Here is a 23,427-nt window from a genome sequence, read left to right on the forward strand (position 1 = left end):
GACCAGCCCTGGTAGACCCGGCATATGTCCTATCACAGGCGGATTTCTGCTGGTCTGTCCCATCTGTGAAACTGTTCCCACTGCCGATACAGCCACACACGTCCTGCCTGTTCATTGTGTTCCCTAACTACATACTGTATTGTTACTACAAATCCTACCCTGCAAAAGGGTAAGCAAACCTGAAACTGCTCCCAAAAAAAGGGAAACATTTTGGACGATTATTTAAAAAACCATTGCTTATTCACTTTCTAAACAACAAGAATGTTGAAAGGGATAATTTGAGGAACATCATTTGTCAAAATGACACCCGCCTGCGTATAAACACTTGCACAGCAAGCATTTGCATCAAAAAGTATTAATTTTTACATGTTAAAAAGTGTGAAAAGTTTGTCTGCATGTTATTTAACATGTTGGTTACCTTCTGTTTATTTTTTCCATACACACGTGGCGAAAATTGTTGGTATCCCTCGTTTAATGAAAAAAAAAAAAAACACCATGGTCACAGAAATAACTTGAATCTGACAAAAGTAGTAACCAATTAAAATCTATGAAAATGAACAAATGAATGTCAGTCATTGCTTTTCAACCCTGCTTCCACAGAATTAAAAAAAAAAAAATTAAACTCATGAAATAGGCCTGGACAGAAATGATGGTACATATGCATGCGCGCGCACACTCTCACGCTCACTCTCACGCACACATATATATTCAGTACAGACCAAAAGTTTGGACACGCCTTCTCATTTAAAGATTATTCTTTATTTTCATGACTATGAAAATTGTACATTCACACTGAAGGCATCAAAACTATGAATTAACACATGTGGAATTATATAGTTAACAAAAAAGTGTGAAACAACTGAAAATATGTCTTATATTCTAGGTTCTTCAAAGTAGCCACCTTTTGCTTTGATGACTGCTTTGCACACTCTTGGCATTCTCTTGATGAGCTTCAAGAGGTAGTCACCGGAAATGGTTTTCACTTCACAGGTGTGCCCTGTCAGGTTTAATAAGTGGGATTTCTTGCCTTATAAATGGGGTTGGGACCATCAGTTGTGTTGTGCAGAAGTCTGGTGGATACACAGCTGATAGTCCTACTGAATAGACTGTCTGACACTGTGTTGGGGATTTATTCAAAATTGAAGGCATACTGAACCAGCATGGCTACCACAGCATCTTGCAGCGGCATGCTATTCCATCCGGTTTGCGTTTAGTTGGACCATCATTTATTTTTCAACAGGACAATGACCCCAAACACACCTCCAGGCTATGTAAGGGCTATTTGACCAAGAACGAGAATGATGGGGTGCTACGCCAGATGACCTGGCCTCCACAGTCACCAGACCTGAACCCAATCGAGATGGTTTGGGGTGAGCTGGACCGCAGAGTGAAGGGAAAAGGGCCAACAAGTGCTAAGCATCTCTGGGAACTCCTTCAAGATTGTTGGAAGACCATTTCTGGTGACTACCTCTTGAAGCTCATCAAGAGAATGCCAAGAGTGTGCAAAGCAGTCATCAAAGCAAAAGGTGGCTACTTTGAAGAACCTAGAATATAAGACATATTTTCAGTTGTTTCACACTTTTTTGTTACGTATATAATTCCACATGTGTTAATTCATAGTTTTGATGCCTTCAGTGTGAATGTACAATTTTCATAGTCAAGAAAATACAGAAAAATCTTTAAATGAGAAGGTGTGTCCAAACTTTTGGTCTGTACTGTGTGTATGTATGTATGTATGTATGTATGTGTGTATGTATATATGTGTGATCCCTTTCAGAATTTTTAGTGTTTTTTTTTTTTTTTTTTGCACTATATTGTACAAACTAGTCTTGCAAAAACCAAGCCCTCATCAGCTATGTATTCAGAAACTTAGTTATGCCTCTTGAAGGGAGAGTAAAAAACAGCTGCCTCCGACGAGAAGAGGTCAAAATTACAGTTGTTTAAAAAAACAAAAACAAAGGGACAAATAGGTAATAAATGTAAGATCACATGTACTCCCAACAATCATTTGAATAGGGGTTCCAAGACACATTTTAATTCTCTTTGCATTGCTGTGAGCAAGCACCTTATTGCTCCTTTTAAAATCCAGTTTCATTTTCACTGTTTAACCCCTTATCACCTATCCATAGGACACATAATCACTTACTGATTACTACTGTTACGCTCACTGAACTGCAGAGCGGGGACTTTTTATTCTTGCCGGGGCACTTTTATCTCTAGAAATTTGGCATGCGCACTGATGCTCTATTTTAACGGTGTAAAAATTCACTATTCTGCCGATCAATGGAAGGTCTCAGCAGTTTGACCCCCACCATTCAACAATCTCTGGATGGGTGATAACTTGTTCTCACCATACAACCCCTTTAACCATCATTATTTTGAAACTGCATAAGACAAGGATAATTCTTGTAAAAGTTTACTATTTTTTTTTGCACTTTTTGATTTCAGAGGAAAACTGATGTGCTGATATCATGGGAAGCTGCTGCAGCTGTCGAGACGGACTCCCAGAAAATCATCCAACCAAGTTCAAAGTAAATTGCCGTCTAACCCAAGTGTGCAGTAGAGATTTGGGCTTTTGGGTACAAATAAAAATGAATGAGTTCAAAGTTGAATCCTTTGCGAATTGAAGATCTTAAAAAATGCCTCTAAATTTAAAAAGAACATTTAAGTGTAAAATTGCTATTTAAACAATAACTATGACTGTGGAGTTAGCCCATTTTGGGTGGAGTCGGAGATGACTAAATAAAGCAGCTTCAAATTTAAATATTGTATAATTTAATTTTATTAATTGCATAGCTTGTTACACAATTCTTTTCATAGGAATTCAGGAATGTTTTAAAGAGAACCTGTCACCATGAAAACGTAGTCCAATCTGCAAGCTCCATGTTATAGAGCAGGGGGGGCTGAGCAGATTGATATGTAGCTTTGAGAGAAAATATTAAGTATAATCTGTGTTTTAATCATTTAAGCCTCTGGGATTTTTGGTCCAGTGGGTGGTCCGATCAGTGACTGACAGCTCTCTCTATATGAACACTTACGCAAAGAAAGATGTCAGTCATTGACCATCCACTGGACTGAAAATCCCAAAGAGAGCAGAGAATAAAATGATTAAATCACTGGTTATAATAAATAATTTCTCATAAAACTATACATCTACTCTGCTGTCCCTGCTCTGTTGCATGGTGCCTATGTGAGATGTTGAAAGAGCCGCCATTGCCCAAGGCCAGAGATATGTATCTGGTTAAAGAGGCTGATAAGCCCTGTACATACGGTGTAGCACTCGGCTCAATGTGTGGTCTAGATGTGCATATCTGTGTCCATATAAATGTAAACATTGTACCTGTTGTATAAAAGTTTAATCAGCTGCTTGCTGTCAGCATTGCTTTACATGGACTGAAATACTGTTATTTGACCACAAGAGGCTGCTGTTTCCTAAGCACAACTGAAAGGTTAAGTGTGCCCAGAAGAAAGTTGGATGTTTGGACAGTTGGACCGAGGGACATGGAGAAGACAATCAAGAACTACTTCCAAAATCCTCTGGACATTCCATTCAGTGTGATGGAAATAAAAGACAGAATCAAACTGATGAAGTGCAAGAAGGCTGGGGCAGTGACAGCATCTTGCCGGAGATGATCAAATACAGTTCCCCAGACATGCATGCAGCACTGTCAAAACTATTCACCCACATCCTGAGTGCCGGCTACTTCCCTCAAAGCTGGAATCAAGGTCTCATAACGCCCATCTACAAGAATGGGACCGATACAATCCAGCAAACTACAGAGGGAACGGTGTCAACGGCATTCTGGGAAAACTGTTTAACAGCATCATTAATAAAAGGATCGCCACCTTCCTCAGCCAACATGATATCAGCGGAAGCCATGCTGGATTCATGCCGAACCACCGATCACATCTACACCCTGCAGAGCCTCATCAAGACCCATGTCCACAGCAAAAAACAAGGTAAAATATTTGCATGTTTTGTGGACTTCAAGAAGGCTTTTGACTCAGTGTGGCAGCCTGGCTTGTTCCTGAATCTCCCAGAGTGCGGAATAGGCGGCAGAACCTAAGACGTCATCAAGAGCTCGTACACTGAGAACCATTGCAGCGTAAAGTTGAATGGGAAAAGGACTACTTTCTTCAGACATGGCTGCGGGGTCAGACAGGGATGCAGTCTGAACCCAACCCTATTCAACATCTACATAAATAGACTGGCTGCAGCTCTGGAATCCTCCTCTGCCTCAGGCCTCAGTTTGCATGACCGAGAGGTGAAGTTCTTACTGCATGCAGATGACCTCCTGCTACTCTCCCCAACCGAAAGAGGCCTCCAAGATAGCCTGGCAGTGCTGGAAACAATCAGCACCACATGGGCGCTGCCCATCAACCAAAAGAAGACCAAAGTCATGGTGTTTCAGAGAAGGAACCAGAACAAAACCCCCACTCCCTCCCTCACATTAAATGGCTCCAAGCTGGAGAAGAGCAGCAGCTATACCTACCTCGGTCTGGAACTAAGCCAAACCGGGAGCCTCAAGCAAGCAGCAGAAGCCCTGAAAAGAAAAGTGTGCAGAACCTTCTATGCCATCAGAAGACAACTGTACCCCCTCAAACCACCTGTGAGAGTCTGGCTCAAGATATTTGACAGCGTCATCACCTCTATACTGCTGTATTCCTGTGACATCCACGCATAGAATCATCCCACCGGGACCAGAGCCACGGTGGTGTGGTGCTGATCATGTCCGTGACTAGATCCTTACCAGATAGGAGAAGATTACTGACAGGAACACCGCTGAAAGGCTGGAAAAGGCCGATGCCTAGCTCAAGCAGAGCTAAACACCGTGGAGGAGTCAAATCAGTCATAAGCGGTAACGCTTGCCTGTCCGGAGGGGGCCCTCATCTGTCTGCAGGCATCGGTTGTTTGTCTGGAGCAGACCTAGGTCAGTAAGATAACTTAGGCCCACTGCGCCACCAAAGTGGATAACCGTGCACATTTCTCGCCAAATTTTGGCACAAAAGTACTTGAGACTGAGACAGGACCTACAGTTATCAAGATGGGCAAATTGACCATTTTAGGCCATAATTACTGCCAAGATCAGCGTCCGGGACCTTCAGCTTCGTTGATACATCACCTATTTCTTCGTCATTAAGGATTCCGTGCTTGCCATAAAGTTACAATTCATACCTAGGTGCTGTCGAGGCACGCAATGGATTTCAGGCCATACTTGAACTTGTGCAGGTGGGAACTTCTGAGAAGCCTTAAAGCAGTCTAATAGTTGCTCGTACTCTTAAGGCTAAGTGCCCACGATGCAGAAATGCTCCGGATTTCTCCTGGGCGTTTCTGCATCTTCCTGGCAGAAAAAACACATGCGGATTTTACATGCGTTTTTCCTGCCAGGGACAAGCGTAAGTGAAGCGTTTTGATCATGCGATTTCGCATGCCGGTTGTCAAGCACTTTCCAAGCGATTTTTAGCATCACTTGGAAAGTGCTTGACAACTTGGTCACACTATATAAATCCATGCAACCGGCATGGATTTTATATAGTGTGACCAAGTTAGTTAAAAAAAAGAATAAAAATGGTAAAAAATAATAATAAAAAACAACAAAAAAAAAAACAAACCTACTCGCCTTCCGATGGCTCCCGGTCTCCTTATCCGATGCCTCCGGTCTTCCCGGTGTCACGCGGTTGTGTAAAAGGACCTTCCATGACATCATTTAGTCATTTGACTGGTCACACGACCACCAACGTCAGTGGTCGTGTGACCCGTCACATGACTAAATGACGTCATGGCAGGTCCTTTTACACAACCGCGAGCTGCCGGGGAGCCAGGACGCATCGCTGTGGAGACCGGGGGCCATCAGAAGGTGAGTATAAGGTTATTTTTTTTATTTTAATTCTTTTTTTTTTTTTTTTTTTTTTTTTTTTTATACTGGTACAATGGTAGCCGGGTCTGGATGAGAGTCTCCTCTTCTCCAGACCCGGTTACCATCCGCACATTAAATCGCTTAATATCCTCATGTGCACATGTAGTCATGCGGATATTAAGCGATTCAATGCAAGTTAATGGCGGCGAAAACGCCGCGATTACGCAAGATAATTGGTAGTGCTGCGGATTTTTCCTCAATGATAATCCACAGCGGAAATTTCCGCAGCATGTGCACAGCACATGTGGATTATCATTGTGGAACATTGCAGACGTCACTAAGCGTTTTTTAAGCGTTTCTGCAGTGGAATTGCCGCTGCAGAAACGCTTAAAAGCGCATAATGGGCACACAGCCTTAAACTTCATTCTGGCTGAGCAGTTGCTGCAATTGGTTATTTGTTTGGTCCTTTCCCAGCTACACAGAGAATAACCATTCTTCAGTTTTCACTGTAGTCCTTTTTGGGAGGGGAGTATTCGGTTAGGAAATTGAGGTAATTTCATTGTAAGTTGTAAGCTGTTGTGCTGTAACGCAGACGAGCCCGTACTACACACCCATCCATTTGTTCCGGAGTTTAGGGTATTAACAGGTAATAGACAATTGGTCTATTCAGGCACGCAAGAAGGCAAAGATATATAGTGAGTATAGTTGGCACATATTGCAGGTCGCCGCGCTGTTCAGTACAAGGGTTTCGGCCTCCCAACTGAGTGTTTGTGGACTTCTTTGAATGGTTCTCCTCTTTCTGGTTTATCCGCTTACTGTATTTTTCGGACTAGAGGAGGGGGGAGGGTTGCGTCTTATAGTATGATATACATAAATACTGTGGCTGTGGGTGGTGGGGGATGTGGGGAAAGCGGCGGGGCACAGAAGGCAGCAGCCGCCTGTTGCAGCCTACACTGTGCCCGCTACTAAAGAAAATTAATATTCACTGCTCTCCATGCCCATTGGCGTGGGGAGCAGTGAATATTTTTCTTTTAATAGCCGGCACACTGTGCCTGCGGCATGGCTCCTGGCATGTAAGGCCCCCCTCATCCCTCTTCCTGATATGTATGGCACCCTTCATCCCTGTAATGGCTCCCCTCATCCCTCTTCCTGGTATGTATGGCACCATTTATCCCTGTATGTATGGCCCCCCTCATACTGGTATGCTTGGCACCCCCTGATCCCCGTCACGCTGCACAGAAAAAAATAAACAATTATACTCGCCTATACTCTCCTCCAGCACTATGTCCCGCGCTGTGCCGGAATAGTCACTGCTCCCGCCGTGGGGAGCAGTGATTATTCTGACACAGCATCTCGCTGTGTGAGGGTGCATGGCAGTTACGCCATGCGCGGCTCACACAATGAAATCCCTATCGGCAACAGAGCTGGACGCAGCGCTGGAGGCGAGAGGAGGTGAGTATAAGGCTAAGTGCCCACGATGCAGAAATGCTGCATATTTCTTCCGCTTCTCCCTGGCAGGAGAAACGTATGCGGATTTTACATGCGTTTTTCCTGCCAGGTAGAAGCGTTTGTCAAGTGTTTTTTCATGCAGGTTGTCGAGCGCTTTTCCAAGCGATTTTAGCATCACTTGGAAAAGTGCTTGACAACTTGGTCACACTATATAAATCAATGCAGCCGCCATGGATTTATATAGTGTGACCAACTAATAGTTAAAAAAAAAAAAAGAATGGTAAAAAATAAAGATTATACTTACCTTCTGATGGCCCCCGGTCTTTTCTCCGCTGCGTCCAGTCTCTTGTACGGCTCGCGGTGGTGTAAAAGGACCTTTCATGACTTTATTTAGTCATGTGACAGGGCCATACATACCAGGAAGAGGGATGAGGGGGGCCATACATACCAGGAAAAGGGATGATGGGGGGCATACATCCCGGGATGAGGAGGGGGCCATATATATACCAGGATGGGGGATATTTACAGAATTGGGGGACATTACCCCTATAACAGTGTCAGCAGGAAACCCCCCTCCCCCTTAACAGGGCATCATACCACATTTTATGCTTACATTTTTTTTTCTATTTTCCTCCTCTAAAATCTATGTGCGTCTTATAGTCCGAAAAATACGGTATTTAAGCAAAGAATTTTCAGTGCTTGAACTGGTGTTAGTCGTTCTTGTTTAGGACTTCGCTGTATCCTGGGGAGTCCACCCCAGTACACAGCTTACACCTGTAGATTAGACTGCATTTTTATGGTGACCAACTCCATTTAACAATTTTAATTGTAGAAACATGCTAAGGGGTCATTCCATTTCAAATGAAGCAATGCAGTTTTCCTCTATTTTTTAATTCTTTTGAGATATTGTTCTTTTTTTTCAAAAAAATGTAAAAGTTTTGAAGACATGCGAATTTCTGTGTTGCACGCCTTTTACATTTCTCCTCATAACCCAGGCCACAAACCAAGATAAAGAAACAGAAAAACCGCCATTCCATTCAGAACTGTACAGGCTATCACCCTATATGTCACAAGAGTATCTTTGTTAATATTTTACCCTTTCGGCCTCAAATGTTAAATTTTGAAAAGCATTTCCAAATAGAACATTTTCAAAATCTCACATGTGCCTCCTATGCTCCTAGCCACATCTGTACCAGAATTCAAGTTGGGATCTGAAAGGGATCATACTTCATATAGTTGTTGTTTTTTGAACAGTGTCAATTTGAAAATCTTGAATTAAGATATGTTCAGCCTGTGATCTGAAAGTGTAGGGTCTATATTTTCCAAATAAAATACTAAAAAAAAAAAAAAAAAAAAAAAAAAAAAAAAAGTTTCATGACTTGACCTGATCTTAAACCAGGCCAGTCATTAGATAAATCTATAGTGGATACTGTGAAAGGTTTTTACAATAGTGATGAAGTGAGTGAATTATACCTGGTACGAAAGACTGTGTGTCTATGAAAGTGAACAATAAGAAAACTCCCGTCCAAAAGAGGCTGGTTCTTGCCAGTTTGAAAGAGACCTATGAATTTTTTTTTTTTTTTTTTTAATTAAACTTCTGCCAAAATAGTATTTTCAGAATTTGCTGACCTGCGACTTAAGAATTGCGTCCTGGTTGGTGATAGTGGTACACACTCAATATGCATAAGTACATCACACCAGAACATTAAGCTTATGATTGAAGGAGGTAAGCTGAAAGAAATTCAGATTGAGTCCAACCTTGGTGATTACAAAGTATGTGTTTTTCAAATAATGTGTCCAAAAAAGAGTTCAAACTGTTACCTACCGTATTTTTCGGACTATAAGACGCACTTTTTCCCCCCAAATTTAGGAGGAAAATGGGGGGGGGGGGGGGTGCGTCTTATGGTCCGAACCTTACCACATACATGCGGTAGTGGGTGCAGCAGCAGGGCCTATGCAGCGGCAGGGCCGATGCAGCAGAGCGGCTGTGCGGCGGCGAGGCAGAGTGGATGTACAGCGCTGCGGCGGCGAGGCAGAGCGGCGGTGGGTGCACAGTGATCTACAGGAAAATGGCCGCCCGAGCCAGCACATGCACCGTCAGGGAGCTTGGGTGGCCATTTTTCTGTGGATCACAGCTTCATGAAGATGGCCACAGCCACTGGAAAGCCGCAACGATGCACAGCTGCAGCCACCGGACAAAAGCTCACGCCGCTCACAAGCCCAGGCCCCACTTTCGCCGGCTTCCTGAAGGACCCTGCCTCCTGTGACCCTCGCTCCAACGCCCCCCGCAGTTAAGATACCTATTCAGACTATAAGACGGATCCCCATCTTATAAAAAATATTTTTTTTCCTATTTTTCACCTCAAAATTTGGGGTGCGTCTTATAGTCCGAAAAATACAGTAAATATCTGCAAAAATTGTCCTCCAGTAAAAATATTAAATCATTTCAGAGAGGCAATGGTAGATGAGATATCACTGTTTATAAATTCTACTATCAGCCCCTGAGTCTCACCCACACACCCCTCCGTGATGACCTCACGTTGGCCAGGTTGTGGGCTGATCTCGGCCCTTCTTGATTTTATAAAATCCCCAACTTGTGCGATAACCCCTGTCCGGATGATCGCAGAAGTTTGAGATTGACGCCATATTTTCCATCGGTATTTTTTTTTTTACTTTAATGACAGAAGGGAGGGGGGAGATGGGTTTCAGAGATATTAATATTTTCTATGACCGTAAATGACAATATTTTCTATGACAGTAAAAAAAACATTCAGATTTGGATCACTTGAAATGAAATGACCCTAAGTTAGATCTACCTAGGGCCCTTTACTACTTTACTGCACTAAATGTATTTACTAGTTATTGTACTTCAGTTATTTATAAAGTCTGGTTAAGTTGTCAAGTTAGGCTTATCGGCTTCACAAACCTGAAGATAACATGTGATTTATGCTTGCAATAACACCTCTACTGTCAGGCATATAAAGGGGTTATCCATGACTTTTAGTATTTTTTTCTTATGGGGCCAAGCACTAACCGGCAGGTAGTTGGTAACTGCCTGGCTGTTCTGCCTGGTGACTATTTCTGCTGCAGGTGATTCCCCTACTTCCACTGACGTCACGTTGACAGAGTAGCTGCTTCTCTTCTGCTCTGCTCTGACGGGGAATTTCTGCCGATGTCATCCTGAATAACAGCCAGCTCCCCGCTGCCTAACTGAAGGGAGCCGGCTGAGGAAGAACTGTTCTGTTAACGAGCGGTGAAATGAAGCAGGGGATCGTCAGCTGAGCTGGCAGAGATCCTCCCCGTAGTTGGCAACTACTTGCCTGTTATTTCTTAGCCATGTAGCCAAAAAATAATATAAATCCTGGATAACCCCTTTAACTGCTTTCCAAATTGTGCTACTGTTTTGTGTCTTCCTAGGCAGCCGTACGTTTCATCTGTATCATAGTTATTGCTATAGTACCAAATATATTATAGCAAGAAGTAGGGGGCAAACACATTATAAAAAAAAAAAACAACAAACATTGACCCTCTATTTCATTTGGAAACTATCAATTTTCTTGCAGGTAACTAATGTAGACGATGAGGGGACGGAGCTGGGCTCTGGAATTATGGAGCTAACGCAGACTGAGCTGGTTTTACACACCAGGAAGCGGGATGCTGTGAGATGGCCATACCTGTGCTTGCGGCGCTATGGATATGATTCTAACCTGTTCTCTTTTGAAAGTGGCCGACGTTGTCAAACTGGGCAAGGTGTGTTTCTACTCCAAGTTATAAGCTGGTGATAAAGGCACATTGGCATGCTACTTTTTTCTCAACTTGCCTTGCATGCTGGAGACCTTTCTATTTTATTGCACGTGTATTGATAAAACTGCGCTTATAATTTTGTCCTTCGCTTAGAAATGCCCTTTTTACAAGGCATTTTTCATTATGATTGATCTTCCCTACAGGGTCCAGATGATAACCATTGAAAGATTGTGTTTAAAATCTTCAACCCCTTGAGTACTGGGAAATATTTCATTTTTCCTCCCTTTTTTTTCCCCAAGAGTCAGAACTTTTTATTTTTCTTTTCACCTATCCACATGCGGGCTTGTCCTTTACTTGATGTAGTGTTTTGAATGCCACAATTCATTTTCTCATATAATGTACTGTGAAAAACTGGAAAAAAAATCCAAATTTGGTGGAAAAAAAACATTGCAATTCTGGCATGTTTTTTGGGTTTTGCTATTACGACATTTGTGAGGTACAAATCATCTGGCAACGTGGTTCTCCAAGTTAGTTACCGTTATAGCTATACTAAACTTAAAGGGCATCTGTAAGCAAGATTAATCCCTCTTAACTGGTTATATGCTCAAGTGGGTAATTGAAAAATAATGCATTGATGCCTTACTATTTGCTGTTTGTTTTGTTATTGCACAGTAATCCATGATTTGGATGAAGCTGTTGGTGCATCGTTCTGTCCAGAGCACGTATCGAATGTCTACCTTCCGGAGTTCTTTTCATTCTTGGCGCCTGCGTCCCTCTTTTTTTTCATGGATACTAAGTTGTCTCGCTGACATCAGGCGCTGTGTAGGAAATCTTGAGCCGGCTCATATTGCCGCAGTCCTTGCGCTGTAAGACTCTGACCGCCCATTGACACTGTACACCCAGAAGAAGACCAGCAGGGAAGCAGGTATAGTGTCGACGAGTGGCACCCGCACAGCAGCATGCTGAAGCCAGAAGGGCACCTCATAACGATGGTGCTGTGGAGATATTAGCAGGTGTAAAATTTCCTGCCCGGCTTCTGACGTCACCGACACGGCCTGTTCAGGATGTAAATTACCTGGGGATGCAGATTTTTGTTAAATGCTGTGGGTGGGATGAAGCAACGAACTCTTCACAATTTTATAAATCGGCAAATGGAGTTGTCTGGAATAACATAAATGACAGCAAATAGGCATCAATGCATTTTTCTTTCAGTTCACTACGTGGGCATATAAACGTATTTATTTATATTCATAATTTTGTGGCATTTTATTTTTTTCTGTATTCACTGTAAGAGCTAAATAATGTAACATTTATTTTGTATGGGCATTTACAGTAATACTAATTTGTTTCATTTTTATTTTTTACATTTTGCAATTTTTTTTTTCTCCCCATTTGGGAAAAAGGAATAATTTCAATTTGTAAGATGATAATAAATGTATATATTTATCGCTGTGTACCCTATTGTAGCTTACAATATTCAATGTGGTTGAGGGAAATGGCACAGTTCTTTACAAAGTGCTTATTTTGTCTAGTTGACCAGATATACTCGAGAGGGTAATTGTTTTTGCTGGGTCTATTATTAGCTATGTATATTAAAATAAAATAAATGGGTGGCACTCACTAGGTTCAGACTTTCTTATTTATAGGTACAAATCCACAAAAATAGTGCAAACAGGGAAGTGTGTGTAGCCAAGACAATATCTTCTTGAATGGTCCAAATCGATGAAAATAGTGCAATCAAGAAGAGAACATCTCAACCAATCCCTCTTGCCTGTCAGCACTATTTTCATGGATTTGTACCAACCAAGAAGATAACGTCTGAACCTGGTGAGTGCCAGCTATTTCTTTAATTTTCTATAAATACTACAATGACGTGGGTAAAGCACCACCCTATGGCAGCATGCAGTTATGTTTGGGGAGGAAATGAGGAGGATTTGCCTGATGTAGTAGTCAATCTGCTTGGTTGGTGGCTGTGCCAGGTAACATTCTTCTAGTCCTGTTGTTCTATATGAATTTGTCTGTAGGAGCCCTATAAAAATCTACATTTATGTTTATTTAATGAAAGAGCTGTTTCTGCAGCATATGTTTGGATGGCTCAGTGGTTACCACTGTTGTGTTGCAGCATCTGCGTAGAGCTTTTATGTTCTTACCGTGTTTTGAGTTTCCTATGATCCTCCCCATCCCTACACTCCTAAAATATATTACAGGGTTGGTCATTTTTCACATTTTTACCTTTTTTGAGCTGGGCCCAGTAGCACTGCAAGCTACTTTCTAAATCCCTTCCATCAGCGCTGAGGTCCTGTTTCGACGCTGCAACCAGTGATCATGTGACCTTGCCATTTCTGCCTGTACTGCTCTTCTGACATCACGTCGCCAAGTCAGGTGGTAGTGAGAACCCAAAGCACCACCCTGACAATGTGACATCGGCAGAGACTTTCCTCCTCAGTGGTAGGAGGCTGCCCAGAGAAAAGATAGGAGTGTACAAAGGGAAGTGGTGAGGGCAACCAAAAACCAGCGCCCCTACAGACACTACAGATACGCCTTGTGTCTGCTGTAATCCGAGGAAACACAGGGGGGTGATGTCAACAAAAGTAAACTGGCGCAGTAGTGACTCTGAATGCCAGGTAATGGGGGGGGGGGGGTAGTCTGCTGTTGATTTGCGCAATATTTGTGACTGTATGAGAGGTAAATGACTACCCCTTTAATTGACCTGTGTGTCTGATAAAGGGAAGTTAGTTTGCGAGCCATCTTCATGAACAATGAAGGGAACATGACGCGCATAGTAGTGCCATGGCACATTCAATTAGAGGATGCTTTACCAAGAGCCCATGGACCGGATTTTGATGGTCAATAAGAAAACTGCTTCAAATATTCTTGTTTTCCTTTTAGGGATATTTGCATTTAAATGTTCTCGAGCAGAAGAAATTTTCAACCTGTTGCAGGAACTAATGCAACGTAACAGCATCAGTGTTGTTGAAGAGCCAGTCATGATCACAAGAACTGGCCACCCAGCTGAAATGGAAATGCCCCGAACGCCACAGACCCCTGGAGGTATATAAAAATGAATCTTCTTTTTTTTTTTAAACCCCTTTACAACCTTGGACGAACACACGTGGTCAAAATTGTTGCTACCTCTCTTTTAATGAACTAAAACCCCACAATGGTCACAGAAATAACTTGAATCTGACAAAAGTAATAATAAATTAAAAATCTATGAAAATGAACAAATTAAAGTCCGACATTGCTTTTCAACCCTGCTTCCACAGAATTTAAAAGAAAATTAAACTCATGAAGTAGGCCTCATCAGAAATAATGGTACCCCTGAAAGTAATGTGACAAAAGGGACATGTTAAGGGTTCAAGTTGTGTCCACTAATTAGCATCACAGGTGTCTACAATCTTGTAATCAGTCAGTGGGCCTATATATAGGGCTACAGATACTTACTGTGCTGTTTGGTGACATGGTGTGTACCACACTCAACATCTCTCAGGAGATTAGAAAGAAAATTATAGACAAGCATGTTAAAGGGAATCTGTCACCACTTTGGAGATATCAGACCGCTTCTATGGGCATACAGGTTATAGGAAAGTAAATCTATACTTACCTGTATGGCCCATGGTAGAGGTCTAATTGCAGAGAAAAGTAGTTTTATCTTTTTGGTTTTCAACAGGCTTGATGTCCGGGGGACGCCAAGCAATGCCCGCCTATCTGATTTATTATTCCCCTAAATCGCCAACTATCATCCTAATTACCATTTTTCCCTCCCTCCCCCGCACGTCACAGGGCGCTGTGACGTGCACTTTCCTTCCTTACCTCCCAGCACATTTTTGTGGGAAAAATATTATTTTCATTTTCACAGATCAGCGTTGTAAAATTCTGTGAAGCACCTGTAGTACTCACCACACATCTTTATAAATTCACACCACACCAAGGTGCTCACCAAACGTCTAGATAAATTCCTTGAGGGGTCTAGTTTCCCAAATGGGGCCAATTATGGGGATTCTCCACAGTTTAGGCAGATCAGGGGCTCTCCAAACTTGACATGACACCCACAGACCGTTCCATCAAAGTCTGTATTCCAAAACATCACTCCTTCCTTTCTGAGCCCTGCCGTGCTCGCAAACAGTAGTTTTCCCCCGCATGAGTTATCTGCGTACTCAAAAGAAAATGGACCCCAAAATTTGTGGTGCAATTTCTCCTGTTACCCTTGTGAAAATGAAAAAAATTGGGGCTAAATGAACATTTTTGTGGGGAAAAAAATGTGATATGGCATCTGCGAATTATTCCAGAAAATTTTGCATTATAAAAGTTAAATGGCACTCCTTAGCTTCCAAGCCCTGCTGGGCACCCAAACAGTAGTTTTCCTCCACATATTGGGTATTAGCGTACTCAGGAGAAATTGCACAACAAATTGTGAGGTGCAATTTTTTTCTGTTACAGTTGTCAAAATGCGAAATTTCGGGCTGAAAAAAAAAAAATTTGTGGAAAAATATGATTTCTTTATTTTCACGGCTCAACATTATAAACTTCTGTGAAGCACCTGGGGGTTCAAGGTGCTCACCACACATCTAGATAAGTTCCCTGAGAGGTTCCATAATGATGTCACTTGTGGGAAGTTTCCACTGTTTAGGCACATCAGAGGCTCCCCAAACACGACATGTCATCCACTATTATTCCAACAAGTTTTACATTCAAAAAGTCAAATGGCGCTCCTTCCCTTCCAAGCCCTGCTGTAGGCCCGAACAGTAGTTTTCCCCCACATATGGGATATCGGCGTGCTCAGGAGAAGTCGCACAACAAATTTTGGTGTCCGTTTTTTCCTGTTACCCTTGTGAAAGTAAAAAAATAGAGTCTAAAGTAACATCTTTGTGAAAAAAAGTTAAATGTTTATATTTTTTGCCACATTCCATTAATTCCTATGAAGCACCTGAAGGGTTAATAAACTCCTTGGTTTTGAGCAGCTTGATGGGTGCAGTTTTAAGAATGGTGTCACTTTTGGGTATTTTCTGTCATATAGACCCTCTCAAAGTCACTTCAAATGTAATGGGGTTCCTAAAAAAAATAAAAATAAATAAATAATTTTGTTTTAAAAATTAGAAATCTCTGATCAACTTTTAACCCTTATAAGTTCCTAAGAAAAAAAAATGTTTCAAAAATTGTGCTAATGTAAAGTAGACATGTGGGAAATGTTATTTATTAACTATTTTATGTTACATAACTCTCTGATTTAAGGGCATAAAAATTGAAAGTTTGGAAATTGCTAAATTTTTTACACAAATAAACGCAAGTCATATTTTACAAATGTTACCACTATCATGAAGTACAATATGTCACAAAAAAAAAACAGTCTCAGAATCAGTGCGATCCATTGAGGCATTCCAGAGTTATTACCACATAAAGTGACGCTGGTCAGAATTGTAAAATGTTGCCTGGTCATGAAGGTGAAAACAGGCTTGGAGGAAGGGGAATAAAAAAAAAAAATCTGATTGCATTCGGACCAGTGTTATTTTATATTTCTGTACTAATCGGTGGTGTTTTTTTTTTTTCAGACTGAAAAAAAAAAAAAAAAAATCCTGCAGCATGCTGTGAAATTCAGATCGCGCACACCCATACAAGTCTATGGCTACGTGTGAAACAATCGGACTGTGCTCTGATGTCACCTGAGTGCAGTGCGATTCCCGCGGATGCTGGCAACAGAGGAGATGGAGAAATTACCTTCTGTCTCCACCGCCCCTGTGCTCCGATTCTCTGATGCGAGAGGATCGGAGCACAGTGCACTGACATGGCTCACGCTTGCAGCAGAGCTGGAGTCGAAGGTCGTTTAGCATATCACATCCGACGCTCTAACATCGGATGCCATACTCTTATGTGAGACTTGAAAATACGCAGCTTCGAAAACTCACCAAAAACGCATCATGGGCACGCAGCCTAAGGCCTCATTCAAACATCTGTTTTTCTGTGTACAATAAAAATCACTGATCAACTTTCATTAGTGTTTTAGATCTGATTTTTAGCAGTGTCTGGTCAGTGTGATTTTTCTCATATACAAACAAAAAAAGTATTACAAAGCTTCTCCTGCCCATTGAAATGTTAAAAACTGATGGCATCCTTATGCTGTCCGTGATTTTCATAGACTTGTATTGGTGACTTTGAGCCGTGCCTTTAAATCAAAGCAACACATGTGACCAGCCATGTAGACTATAATAGGTACGTGTTCTGTCTGAAAATCGTGGATAGAACGTGTATGTGAAAAGGCCGAAGTCTGAATAAGGCCCAATAGTGGCGTCTGCCTGCTTTTTGAAGATATTGTTTTTCATGTTTCTGAATAAATAAACTTATAAATAAATGTAATACTTACATATATGTATTTTTTTATTTTCTTTTTCTCTACTTATGCCCCTCACCAAGCTCTAGGATACACCGGTTTTCCAAATGGTTTTCACAATTTTCCACGGGATGGTCCTTCATACCCTTCAGCACATCACCCATCAATGGGAAACCTAAGGCACCAATCTGTTGGGGAGGATTCTACACATGGCATAATAACTCCAGATGATCAGGTATATACTCATTTAGATAACTCTATATAGCATGTATTACTATAGAACAGAAACGTGTATAAGGATGTTTTACAGTTATTGTTTTACTTTATAGAAATAAGCAATCCAGCAGTTCTCTAATATACAGTCATGAGAATATCTAAGTATACACTGTTTGAGTTTTATGGCTTTTTGTATCGGGACATAAAAAAACCTCGCCCTTCGGAAGGTAAATGCAACCTCAGATGAACAACAACACATACTGTTATTATTATTATTATTACTACACTGTTATTTTTTAACAAAAGCAAGAGTAAAATGCAGAAGCAGTATATGAAAAATTAAGTACACCCTTACTGCTTCTATAGGAATTAAGAGTAAGTAGCAAGTGTGACCACTTCTATACAAGTAGAAGTCATGGCAGTTGCTCGAATCTGGTGTGTTACCACATGCCAAAGGGGAAATATATCAACAATGGTCTTAGAGAAGCGATTGGTTGTTACTGCCTATCAACATGGGAAGACTAATAGTTCTTTCCAAAGGTCAGAATGTCCTGCTCGGAGAAATGGCAAAAAGAAAAAAACCAAGATGTGAGACTGACTTCCATCAGCATGTGAACTGTTCAAGTTCATTGCAGTACATTTTTAGAAAAAGTCATAAGTATGGCTTATTTTGAGGGATTGCCAGGAGCAAGCCTCCTCTTTCTAAATGGAATTTGTGTACATGGTTCACGTTTGCAAAGTTGGATCTGAACAAACCATAACACTTCTGGAACAATGTCCTATCGACAGACAAGACCAAAGTGAAGATGTTTGACTGTAATATTCTGCATCACATTTAGTGAAAACCAAACACCTCTTACCAAGTACGGAAATGAGGGGGTGATGATCTGGGCTTGTTTTACTGCCCCACAACATGGGCACCTTGCTGTCATATAGTTGACCATGAACTACTCTTCAAGTCAAATAGCTTGCGTCATGCAACAGGACAATGATCTCAAGCACACCAACAAATTTACATTCGAATAGCTGAAAAGGAAAAGAATTAAGGCATTGCAATGGTCCCCTTTCAAAGTCCAAACCTCAACCCAATTGAAATTCTGTGGTGGTGTATTATAAAATTCTTAGCTTCTATTAAAAAAAAAAAATCTTTCCATAATCTAGCTTGCTTTGACACTTGGTGTCACATTAATTTACATGTAAAATATTACACTTATTACTGCAAAAATCATATGACCGGCTAGATACCATATGCTTTCTTACCCATCTCCTCCAGCATTGCTCCTCCTTCTAAGGTTCACTTGGACTACTCTTGTATCTTCAGTCTTTTGACTCCCTATCGTCATTCCCCAAAATGCCTTTTGGAGACTAAATAAAACCCTCTTGGATGTGTCGGACATAAGAGAAGATGAGCCTAAAGTTTTAAAAATATCTTCTCCATTAAAGGGGTTGTCTTTTCATAGCTTTTTATTCAAATGTATTTATTTATTTTTTAAGTGAACTGGGCGAGATATAAATGGTGCGCTCTTTCTATAGTTTGGGTCATTATGGACATGACGCTACGGATAGTCTATTTATACTTTTACTTTATCACATTTAAGATCCCATTTACAAAACAAGTAACATTTGTGTCTTCTATTCTAAGAGTCATAACTTATTTTTGGGAATGCTTGAGGACTTGTTTTTTGTGAGATGAACTGTAAATTTAGTTGGTATAATTTTTGATCTGATTCTTTTTATACAATTTTTTTCGAGGTGAAGTGGCAAAAAATTAGCAATTCTGTTTTCTTTTTTTTTAAAATATATATAACGTTCACTGAGAATTGACAACTTGTCTTTCTAGTTCAAGTTGTTACGCAGTAATGCCAAAATTGTGTGTGTTCTAGGTTAATTCTTTTGCAATATTAAGGGAATTTCAAAAATAATCATCTGAAGATGTAAATGGCCCCCTTTTTTTTCCTTTCTCTGAACTTTTTTGTAATAACTTTGTTGAGATATACACAGTCTTACACAGGAACAGAAAATGATCACTCTCTCCTGTCTTTTTGACCTGTCAACTACCTCGCAGATCCCTTCTCCTTCACGCTGGCTGAACTCAGGCAGATGAGGGATGGGGGACATTTTAACAAGCTGTAGTATTGCAGCCATGGCAGACTCCCAGCTTCAAATGAAGACCAGATTCATCATTGTAGTTGTGACCCAGCCTGAGATATGAAGGGTTAAAGTGTGCTTTGGTTGGTACCGCTCAACAGAACAGCCCAGAGATCTCAACTGATTTGAGAAAACACCCTAAAAATCTGCTTTCATTGTTTAGCAAACCAATAATACCTTCTCTCCACCCATACGGTCTCTTACTTGATTAAGAAATAAAATTGAGAAACTGTACTTTCTTACCACTGGAACACTAATACATTTTGAAAGGCCCGAGAGTCTCCTCTTGCTGCATAATTCTGCAAGAAAATTCATACAAAATTCTTTCCTGTTGGTACCTGACTAACAAAATGAAAACAAATGTACTGCTTCTCAAGCGGTAAGTGCTAAAAATGTAACTTGGCCGAGGGAACCTAATTACATATTTGATGAGGATGTGACCTGATACATATCTTTGGCAGCCGGTCTTCAAAATAATTCCTTTTGCCTTCCCAAAAGTAGGCCTCCTCTGACTATTTCCTCCCATTATCCCGAGCCAACTCCTCACCATCCTCAGGCTTTGGCTGCTGCTCATTGTCTTATAATACTTCACTAGAAATCCTCAGAAACCCCTTTCATACACCACTGGATTAACCCTTAATCCTTTAAGAGGTACTATTATGTCATATGTGGGGTCGCAATCTTTGATGCAAGCTCAGTAACTGAGCTTGCATCATTCCCAGCAGATAGAGGCAGGTGGTTGTGTAACATAGCCATTAACAGCAGTGGAACATTGTCTACTTTTGGTAACCACTTAAATTCTACTTACAGGAACTTGTCAGGGTGGTGGTTGTTTTGGAGAACTGACCACAGATCTTGTGTGGATGTAGGCTTGCGCAAATTCTCCGGTCTTTTCATGTAATCCCACATACACTCAATCATGTTGAGAACAGGCCTCTCTGGATGCCATATCATCACTACCAGGACTTGATAATCTTTACGCTGAAGATAATAATAATCTTTATTTATATAGCGCCAACATATTCCGCAGTGCTTAACAATTCACAGGTTCATGTACAACAGTCATAAGTAACATAGCTAAAGATAATACAATAATTACAGCAAAAATAATGGCGACCCTGCTCTTAAGAGCTTACAATCTACAATGAGGTGGGGGTGGCACAAAGTACAGGGGCTTATTTACAAGGATGGTCCAGCCATCTTGAGGGGATGAGGGATAGATAAAGGCTGCATGAACTCATCACCCGCCAGTATTTGTGGTGCTTTTTGGTTCGGTGGAGAGTTGTGTGGAGAAATAAGGGATGGGCTACAAGAAGATAAAATGACTTCAATTAGGGAAGGTGATAGGCTGCCCTAAACAGGTGTGTTTTTAGGGAGCACCTAAAACTGTGTAAATTGTGGTTCATCCTAATTTCTTGGGGTAGAGCATTCCAAAGAATAGGTGCAGCTCGGGAGAAGTCTTGAAGCCGGGAGTGGGAGGTACGGATTAGTGTGGATGTTAGTCGAAAGTCGCTTGCGGAGTGTAGAGAATGGGTAGGCCGATAAACAGAAATGAGGGAAGAGATGTAGGGGGGTGCCACACTGTGGAGAGCTTTGTGGGTGAGAACAAGCAATTTAAATTGGATCCTATAATTCATGGGCAGCCAGTGCAATGACTGGCTCAGAGCGGAGGAGTCTGAGTAACGGTTAGCCAAATAGATGACCCTGGTTGTTGCATTAAGGATGGACTGGAGGGGGGAAAGTCGAGTGAGGGGGAGGCCAATTAATAGAGAGTTGCAGTAGTCGAGGCGGGAGTGGATCAGGGCAACAGTGAGGGTTTTTGTTGTTTCTAAGGTGAGAAAGGGGCTTATTCTAGAGATGATGTTCAGGTGCAAGCGACAAGAGCGGGCAAGAGATTGTATGTGGGAGGTGAAGGAGAGATTGGTTTCAAACACAATGCCCAGACAACGCGCCTACTGGCTCGGCATTATTGTTGTGCCACACACGGAGAGAGAGAGATGTCAGATTTCGAGAGGTGAGTAGACGGCGGGAGCAGAAGTTGTTCAGTTTTGGAAAGGTTGAGTTTCAGGTAGAGAGCGGACATTGTTAGAAACTGCGGCCAGACAGTCACTGGTGTTCTGTAGTACAGCGGGGGTAAGGTCAGGGGATGAGGTGTATAGTTGTGTGTCATCAGCATAAAGATGGTACTGAAAACCAAATTTGCTGATGGTCTGTCCAATTGGGGCTGTGTAGAGAGAGAAGAGGGCCAAGGACTGGACCCTGAGGAACCCCAATAGTGAGAGGAAGAGGGGAAGAAGTGGAGCCAGCGAACGATACACTGAAAGAGCGGTCAGATAGGTAGGAGGAGAACCAGGAGAGAGCAGTGTCCTTTATGCCGATTGAGTGGAGCGTAGAGTGTAGGAGGTGGTGGTCAACAGTGTCAAAGGCGGCAGAGAGGTCAAGAAGAGTGAGCAGAGAGTGGTCACCATTACGTTTTGCTGTCAGAAGGTCATTGGTTACTTTGATGTTTGAAGTCGTTGTTTTGCTACAGGAAACAAAATTGGAGCCAATTCGTTTCCTCCCTGATAATAAAACACACTGCCTTCTGTTACACCCAATTGTTTCTCATTTTGGCTTATCAGTTCAGAACCTCTTGATGTCATTTTTCTGCACCACAGTTCATATGTTTTTGTGCATAGTTGCATCACTTGGCCTTGATTCCATGTTGAAAGTATGGCTTTTTGTCTGCAGTTTTTCTATGAAGACCACATTGTTCCAAACATCTCCGAATGGTATAGGAGTGCAACTGGGAAACACTGGTTGCTACCAGTTCTGTGCATGGCACTTGCTGGACATCTTCCCATGTCAATGGGAAGTAAGCATGATGTGTCTTTCATTTGTTAACACAGTCTACTTGGCAGACCACTGCATTTACAGTCCTCAACTTTTCCCATTTTTTTGGTGTCCTCAATGTTGAGAAATACAGACAAATACTTGTCCATCATGCAATACAGTCAGGGAAGCATCTGATTGCCTCCAAATTTATGCTGCAGCAAGAAAACGACCCCAAACATACTGCCAATGTCATCAAGACTGATCTTCAGTGTAAAGAACAAAGAGTCCTGCAAGTGATTATATGGCCCCTGATATCAAAATTTTTTGGGGGATAACATGAAGAGACCAGAGAATTTGCACAAGTCTAGAGACATAATCTGTGGTTAGTTCTCCAAGATGTTTAGAAAAAGCTCCGTGTGACGTTTTTTCAAAAACTGAGTGCAAGTGTAACTAGAAGAAATTAAAGCTGTTATGAATGGAAAGAGTGATTACACCAAATATTGATTTTGTCGTTTTTTTCTTTTGTTCACTTATTTTGTCTTATTAATAAAAATTACTTTATAAATACTTTTACTTAAAGAATTTTTACTTTGCAGCATATTTTTCACGCCTGCCTAAAACCTTTGCACAGTACTGTTTATTTTATATATAATTTTTTTAATCCATAATGTAAAAACCGTAAAGAAAAAAATCACGCCAGAATTACTGTTCCACTCTGCTCCTCCCTCCAAAAATGCAGCATAAAGCGATCAAAACAAACGGACCCTAAAATGGTACTAATAAGAAGTATAGCTCCGCATGCAAAAAAAGAGCCCTCACACAGCTCCATTGATGGAGTCTTCGAAAACTTTTTATTTCATACATTTTTTTTAT

The 23,427-nt window shown here is 41.3% G+C and overlaps 2 protein-coding genes across 2 annotated transcripts in view; both read left to right on the forward strand.

Moving 5' to 3' along the window:
- LOC141223046 (gastricsin-like) overlaps positions 1 to 23,427 on the forward strand; it is a 488,086-nt gene that overhangs the window by 235,338 nt on the left and 229,321 nt on the right. The gene's annotated exons all lie outside the window — the stretch shown is intronic.
- The window catches only part of FRS3 (fibroblast growth factor receptor substrate 3), a 50,481-nt gene that overhangs the window by 15,402 nt on the left and 11,652 nt on the right, over positions 1 to 23,427 (forward strand). The window contains exons 3-6 of the mRNA XM_073666746.1: positions 2,449 to 2,531; positions 10,871 to 11,057; positions 13,941 to 14,102; positions 17,460 to 17,611. Coding sequence (XP_073522847.1) covers positions 2,472 to 2,531; positions 10,871 to 11,057; positions 13,941 to 14,102; positions 17,460 to 17,611 — 561 coding nt within the window. The 5' untranslated portion in view covers positions 2,449 to 2,471. The remainder of the gene's footprint in view (positions 1 to 2,448; positions 2,532 to 10,870; positions 11,058 to 13,940; positions 14,103 to 17,459; positions 17,612 to 23,427) is intronic.

Source organism: Phyllobates terribilis, unplaced genomic scaffold (genome assembly GCF_046119375.1).
Source record: "Phyllobates terribilis strain yellow unplaced genomic scaffold, ASM4611937v1 Scaffold_2__4_contigs__length_985480577, whole genome shotgun sequence".
Lineage (NCBI taxonomy): Eukaryota > Metazoa > Chordata > Amphibia > Anura > Dendrobatidae > Phyllobates > Phyllobates terribilis.